The sequence below is a fragment of the Alosa pseudoharengus genome, unplaced genomic scaffold, assembly GCF_046254945.1.
Source record: "Alosa pseudoharengus isolate Yale_2024_CS ecotype anadromous, Long Island Sound unplaced genomic scaffold, YU_APseudo_1.1 YU_APseudo_1.1_scf_4, whole genome shotgun sequence".
NCBI lineage: Eukaryota > Metazoa > Chordata > Actinopteri > Clupeiformes > Clupeidae > Alosa > Alosa pseudoharengus.
This window is the reverse complement of record NW_027468774.1, coordinates 30517955-30525780: the sequence shown is the minus strand read 5'-3', so window position 1 is coordinate 30525780 and position 7826 is coordinate 30517955. Positions and strand designations below refer to the sequence as shown.

Here is a 7826-nt window from a genome sequence, read left to right as displayed (position 1 = left end):
ACGAAAAGTGACGGCAGGCTCAAAGCAAAGCAGAAAATCCACCTGAGATGCTCAATCTGGCTTCAATAGCCTCTTTCATATAACAACTTGCAAATGAAGATTGATGTGGCTTTCATGTGGTCCAGTGACGGGTTATACACATAGACAGTAAAAGACTATACACAGATTTGCATTGTGTTTATTTTTTACTGTCAAGGGTTGTCATGATTAAAAAAAAACACAAAATTGTCGCCTGGGCTACTGTATGCGATACAGTCAATGCATGCGACATTCAACGCCAAATCAGTAAATAAACAAATTATGCGAAAATCGGAGGAAACAAATGCATGCAAGAAATTGACCCTGAAATTGAGACATTAGTGTCTTTTATAATAATTTTACATAGTTGAAATTACATAAAGCTCTATATCTAGGCCTACTTAAACTGTTGATAATCCACGTGCTACATATGTCGCAGATTATTGACGTCATCTCTTTTGCCAAAAGTCTTCGGATCACCAGAGAAAACCACGCATTCAGCCTGCTGTTGAGAGGTTTAAGTACTCTGACGGAGCCTTCTGCATTAAAATAATGTCTTCACTTCTCAAAGTTGACAAGGAAGTCAAAGTCAAGGTAGGACATTTTAGTTTTTAAATAGCTGAGAAAAGCGCAGACTTGTTTGGTCTTCACCGTTGGCTATCACTCTCAAGACAGCACGATACTGCTAACTGGGTAGTTCGCTAGCAAGCTAGCATAAATATACCATGCTGTCGATGGGGTTTCTAATATTGAATCGTCTTTGCTATCAGCAGGATGTGTTAAATATACATATCTGTTCTTTGCTTGTAGGAAATGAATGGCTTTATACATATCATGGTGACAAATGGTGTCCAACGTATGGTTGAACTACTGATCCTATCTCACCCTTGAACAAACGTTGTGAAACTTAGCTAACAAATGTTAGCATTCCGTCTAATGTTGCACTGCTCGCTTGACTGTAAGTTATTTGTAATATCCATGGGGATCACACCTCACGTTTGAAGACCTGCATTGATCTGTGTTATGCATCTTACACTTACCACAGATAGTCAGACAATTTAGTATCAGGTTGTGTGGCCTATCTGTTATGATGACTAGCTACAGATAGAACAGGTAGAACTGATTTTAGCTAGAGAACTTATTGGCGGTCATGTTTTGAGTAGCTATGTGAGTTGCTTTCATTTGTAATATATGTAAATATTTTGGTCATTGCTGGACGGTGTAAATAAAATGGACTGTATTAAAACTGCTGCTATGCTGTTCACAGGTGGATGCGTTCAGGGAACAGATTACAGCAGAGGTGAGTTGCAATGTGGTGACTAGTAAAGTTTTGACATTGCTAGGTTCAGTTGGAGCTCTTGTTCAACATTGTTTTCAAATGAAAGACCTAATCAATTTGATTAAGGAAACAATATCCTACCTTAGAGCGTAATTGGAGAGAATATGTCTGGTTCCAATTCTTAGGCAGAGGACCTTGTCGCAAGCTTTTTCCCCAAGAAGCTGCTGGAACTAGATGCCTTTTTGAAGGTACAGTACATTCTATTAGGTGAAGGGTCCATACATTGTTATTTTTCAGATGTTACCTGTTTGCCTGAACTTTTTTTTGTTGCAGGAACCTATATTAAATGTACAGGACTTGAAGGAGATTCAATCTGAGCTCAACGTGATTGTGCCTGACCCTGTTGTTTTCACCAACAGTCATGACTGCATGGATGTGGTTAGTATTGAGTCTACAGTCCTCACTCACAGGGCAATGTTAGACTGTCAAAATTGAATACTGTTGATTGTCTCCATCCCTGCACCACTGAAAAATCTTCAGGTTATTTGGAGTTTTGCAGGCCTTAGAAATTTAGGAATATAAGCACAATATCATCCTATTGCTTAACTAGCCATTGTGCAGGGAAATGTGCTGTAACATAAAATATTCTTGGTGGGATGGAATAGTTAAATGTTTGAATTTTGCATTTTATTTTCAGAACTCAAGAACTTTGTAACATGACATTATTTTTTTCCCTCTAGCAAAATGCCAAAAAGAGAAAACTGGAAGATGGAATTGGAGATGACAACATCCATGGTAAATACTTTAATTGAAAATGCCTTAGATGTAACTTTACACCCAACACAGAGTACAACTGATTCCATCCTCCTCATGCCCCACCTACCTGCAAGCGTGTTGTCATTTACTGTTATATGTGCATGTAAATGATGCAAATTGTTCATAGAGATAACTGTGAGTGGCCTTAATAATAATTGTGGAGTGGATAGAGTGTGAGATGCATTTTGATTCTGGTTGTGTAATCTCCTGACAGAGCAGACACGGGCAGTCATAATCTTGTTTTGGCTTTACTTTGGCAGGCTCCAAAGGCCTTGCAGTGCCAGGAGGCATGCTGAAGTGTAACGCTCGGCTGGTCGACCTGATAGAGCGAGTAAAGCCAGAGATTCGCACTCTTATTGAGAAATGCAACACCGTACGTCTCTATGCTTGATCATTTGAACAGACCCCCAAAAAAATCTTTGCAACTTTCGAATGAATTAAAGTTCCTGTCTGTTCATTGTATGCTCCCTCTATTCCATTTGTAGGTCAAAATGTGGGTTCAGTTGCTTATTCCCAGAATAGAAGATGGCAACAACTTTGGTGTTTCTATTCAGGTAATTTTGTCATAATTTTGGTTGTGTAATTGGTCAGGTAATTTTGATGTGTGTCGTATAGTTGTCATGATAAGAAATTAAATATTGTAACTACAATATATTTTGTAAAAGTGTGTGTGCTGATGTTTTATGTGAAACATATTTCAATCAGTGACCACTAGAGGTTGCTGTGGCACCACAGTAAAGCTGTTTATAGATGTAAGAACACAACTACAAAGGGAGAAGTTCAATTGAATTCAGTTACTGTATTCAATTACAATTTTCAATTGAAGTAAATTACTGTATCTTTCTAATTAGAGTACTTGCCTTTCAAAACATCCATTGTCATCATTGTATGGTGAGTAAAAACAAGTTGTAACCTATGCCATGTTCACATCCTTGTGATGCAGGAGGAGACGGTAGCTGAATTAAGAACCGTAGAGGGAGAAGCTGCCTCCTATCTGGATCAGATCTCCAGGTACAACAGAAATGGTCCTAATCCAGCAGTTGTTGTTTAGCATTCTCTTTTGACATATTTGAAAAGTAATAGCAACAGAGTCAGATCCATCTATTATACTAACATTTCACACTTTATTTCTGCTCTTCTATTGTTATGAACAGATATTATATAACCAGAGCAAAACTAGCCTCAAAAATTGCCAAATATCCACACGTGGTAAGTTAAATGTATCAATATTATTTTATATGTTGTCTTATTATTATTATTATTATTATTATTATTATTATTATTATTATTATTATTATATTTCCTCTGGTTAGTAATAAGACTGTCTCTGAATGAATGTTTTGATATGATGACTCCTGGTGGCAGACATTTAGCAAAACTGCTCTAGTCCTTCAGGGTCCTTATTGATGGAGAACTTATTAAAGGGTGTTCTCGAGTTACAGATTGTGTGTTATCTTGGGAAACGGATGTTTTTGTGCAATGTGATTAGTGCCTGTTCTGGTGTAATAATTGGTACAAAATCAGTACCAAAATGTCTTCAGATCTTACCAACTGAGTAACGATTGACTGCTGGTAAAGCAGATTCTTTTTAATTTAATCAATCAGTCAAATCAAAAATAAGTTAAAAAGTGCATAAACTACAGATTCGGTGATGCTAGTTAACATGATCATGTACAGAATTTTGAGCATGCCAAGCTACCATTTTTCATATTTTAAATGAATTAAGCATTGAGTGTACGAGCAACAGTCTTCTCATATGTAGGCAACTTGGGTTTTGGTTAATCTTCTCTTGATCTTGCGCTTAGTAGTTTCCTTCATGATTTTTCAAACCTTCATACGTATAGGAGGACTATCGACGCACTGTGTCTGAAATTGATGAGAAGGAGTACATCAGCCTCAAGATAATTGTGTCAGAACTGCGAAATCAATATGTAAGTAATTATCTTTTCTCTTTTGACACAGAATTCAGACAGCATTGAATCTATTTTGCAACAGATGTTCAAGTCATAGTTTACTAGACTTCAGAAACTAATTTGGAAAATATTATATGCAGGAGGAGTGGATGACAATATGTGAGCACAGTGCATGCCAGAAAGTATTGGGGCTCGTTCTGACCAATAAGAAGGCTAGATTAATTAAATTATTTCACATGGCTTCATGACTTATCTGCAGGCATTTTAACGCATGGCCAAATTGCATATTACTATAAAGAACAAGAGGACAGTTTGGGCTACAAACTGTCAATGCATAGACACAAGACCTAGCCGATCAAAACCTGCAGTGTTGCCAGTTCATCCGTTCAGTACATTCATTTCTTTTTGTGTGTCTTTCTAATTTATACCAACACTAGACGTCGAGCGTGCACAAGAAGTCCTGATATTTCTTTGCCATGATCACAAAATGGCCTGTAGGGATTCCATCTGTAATAAATTCCATATAAAATGGAGCTGACCTCCTCTGCTGAATGAATTTTGTGAACATTTCAGGATGGATGTTAAGATTTGTCTTCTCATTTTAAGGTGCAGGTGTGTTTCCAGGAAACCAATTCTGATTATTAAACTGAATATGTTTCACTTATGTTTGGCTCAAAATTGTATGCAGACATGAATGAATTGAGATATGGATGAACAAAATAAGTCAGGTCAAAAGGATGTGATGGCATTTAAAACAGGTCTGAATGTTTTAATGAAATAATATTTTGGAACAGCAGAAATAATACTACATTTTATTCCTTGTAAAACTATCCAGCCCTACAGTGATATTAGCATTTTTTTAAATGCCACTGTATTCTCGTTTGACTCATTCAGTTTAAAGATATTACACGGCAATGCTATTGGTTGGCTTCAACCAAACATTTCACAAATTAAATTTAACCTGGTTCTGCCCACTTAGTGCTGTTCTTCACACCTTACTGCTTGGTTTATCACATCGGCAACACTGCATATGCACTCCTGTTTTCGCTGTTAGATCCCCTTTCTAAAATTGGGCCCAGTGTCCACTAGGCTTCAGAAAGATATGCTTTTGTTGTCTTCATCAGACATGTATGCTTCTACATAGCCTGAAAAGTTGTGGTTTCAATTCCCAGCTTCCAGAATTTTGACTAATTCCTCGTTGTTACAGGTGACGTTGCATGATATGATCCTGAAGAACATTGAGAAGATCAAGAGGCCGAGAAGCAGCAACAATGAAGCCCTCTACTGACCTTTGACCTATGTCCAAGCAGTCCTAGCCAGTTCTGCAGGTTCCTTGCTTAGGGGTCTCTGTGCTGTGGATGGTCACCTTCTTTGAGGTGGTGGACTCGTGATACTAAACTTGAGCCAGATACAGTTATGGCTCCAAGGCTGCTTAAAAACCAAACCTTTCGAAAATACATACACAAACAAAAACATTTCTCTTACCCCATTTCCTCAAATGTAGATGTAACTCATGAACTGAAATGGAAAGTCAGCCTGTAACTGCTGGGTCTGTCGGATCAAGCTGGCTTGAACTGGACTTTATGTAGCACCACCTCTTGTGTAGGAGGATACATAAAAATGATTTATTTTCTTCATTGAAAGTAACCATGTATGTTCAGTGTCATTGCTTAGTGAATCTGCCCAAGTTTTATTTAATATTTTTGTTACTTTTTTCCTTGTGTCTGTGTGTCTGTGTCTGTCTGTGTGTGTGTGTGTGTGTGTCTGTCTGTGTGTGTGTGTCTGTGTGTGTGTGTCTGTCTGTCTGTGTGTCTGTGTCTGTGTCTGTGTCTGTCTGTGTGAGTAACTGACCAGTACTCAAATTACTTGTCAACTCCTTGTAAAAAAAAGTTGTAGAATACTGGTAATTGACAAATTGGGGTGGGATGCTGCACATGCAGTGGTTATGTCAAAAATCAAGTAAACCAAAAAAGCAGTATGTATTTCTGACCAGGCCCAATGTCATTTTCACACACAGAGCTGTTTGGTCTTGTTTTAAGATTTAAGAATTATTTTACATAATAAAATTATTTTATGATGATGTTTCGCACTTTTTTTTATATCTAAACTGGGCCATGTTGGAATTGTTCTAAACTTTCATCACACACATTTACAAAGTTGGACCTGTAGACTGTTGGAGGGGGACAGTGAATGGACCTACACGTTTATTGGTAGTGAGCAGGTGAAGAAAGATCAGGTGTTGCAATTTGCTAGAGGTGAATTTAATGATCCTGTAAAACAAGAATAAATATGTTAAACAATGTTAAAATATAACAATAAATATATCACACAACTGAAAGACGTGTCATTAGCCATCAAGACAAAAACATTGTCAATCATGAAATTAGATGTTTCGAAATCACGAAAGATTGTCCGGTTTACTCTGCTTTTAAACGCTTGTCAGGTCCTCTGATTTCCTATTAGCACAACTATTCAGCTAGATGGGCGAGTTGAATAGATTATATTAGATTCAACTTTATTGTCATTGTGCAGAGTACAAGTAGGCCTACAAAGCCAACGAAATGCAGTTTGCGTCTAACCAGAAGTGCAAAAAAGCAGAAAAGTGCAATATGATATACAGGTGCATAGGCAGGACAAGAACTATAGTGCAGTAGACATAGTATGCAGTTAGTTTACAGAAGGTGGTTTAGAGTAGCCTAATATAAATTAGCTATATGTGCCGTGTATTAGCAATTATTTTATAAGAGAAGAATAAGTGTTATTCTACTTTAAGCAGATGTCCACGATCCCAGCTATAAATGTATGGTTCCCAGAACGTTCTGGGAACCAGTTTTTGGTTTCGGGAACGTTAGTTTTTGGTTCCCAAACGTTCCCCGAAGGTTAGTTTTTGAGTAAGTTTTGGTTCCCATGGAAAGTTTGCTGAATGTTCCGGGAACGTTAGTTCTTGGTTATATAAACGTAGTCTAAAGGTTGCAACCTTTAGAGAACCTTCCCCATACGTTACCTAACCGTTGCAACCTTCATAAACCTTCCCCTAACGTTCCCTAACCATTGCAACCTTTAGGGAACCTTCCCCTAACATTGCAACCTTTGCATACCAATTTTATTATTACTTTAAACTACTTCAAACTGCATGAGCAGAAATGCATTATTATATATTTACAGGAAGTAATGAACAGGCAAAATTGATGGGATTTATAACTTTAATATAAAATAATCAAAATTCAAACAAATATAAAAAGTTTTAAAAATATATATAAACATCAGACTCCATGTTACCCAAGTATACTAACACAAGGAATTTTACTTTGGTAGGTGCTCTATACATTCAACAAATAGACAGACATACTGTACAATAGAGACAACAATATACATTGTGGCAGATACCAACACAATATACAAAACAACTATACAAATAAGACATAATACCAATATAAGTACACATGGAGTGTGATGTAGAGTGCAAAGTAATAGTGCAAATGTAGTGTGCAAGACACATATTGGAATGATAAAGTATGTAATGGGCAGGTAAACGGTCAAAGTGGGGATGACCCCACTTATCTGCAGTTCAGGAGAGTGATGGCAGTGGGAAAAGAGTTGTTCTTGTGTCTTGTTCTTGTGTCTTGTTCTTGTTTTTGTGTGCAGGGATCTGTAGCGCCTGCCAGAGGGGAGGAAGTTAAAGAGTGTGTGTGCAGGATATGTGGAGTCTTTGGTGATGGTCTCTGCCCGCTTAGGTCCCAGAGTACAAGTCCTGGAGGGTAGGCATTTTGTTCCTCTCCTGCAGCTCAGTGACTGTCGAG

The 7826-nt window shown here is 37.5% G+C and overlaps 1 protein-coding gene across 1 annotated transcript; it reads left to right on the top strand.

Moving 5' to 3' along the window:
* The first annotated feature begins 466 nt into the window (after positions 1-466).
* Positions 467-6106, top strand: LOC143102321 (proteasome activator complex subunit 3-like). Its single transcript, XM_076265831.1, has 11 exons — positions 467-612; positions 1286-1318; positions 1483-1545; positions 1631-1735; positions 2038-2092; positions 2374-2486; positions 2599-2667; positions 3057-3124; positions 3268-3322; positions 3958-4044; positions 5234-6106. The coding sequence occupies exons 1-11, from the start codon at positions 571-573 to the stop codon at positions 5312-5314; spliced, it is 771 nt and encodes a 256-aa protein (XP_076121946.1). The 5' UTR covers positions 467-570; the 3' UTR covers positions 5315-6106.
* Positions 6107-7826: the final 1720 nt, after the last annotated feature.

Bases quoted from the DNA above. Each gene is read 5' to 3' on its own strand.
- LOC143102321 (XM_076265831.1), top strand. From the start codon at position 571: ATGTCTTCACTTCTCAAAGTTGACAAGGAAGTCAAAGTCAAG. The intron at 613-1,285 runs GTAGGACATTTT...TGCTGTTCACAG, and splicing joins ACAAGGAAGTCAAAGTCAAG to GTGGATGCGTTCAGGGAACA. The intron at 3,323-3,957 runs GTAAGTTAAATG...TCATACGTATAG, and splicing joins TTGCCAAATATCCACACGTG to GAGGACTATCGACGCACTGT.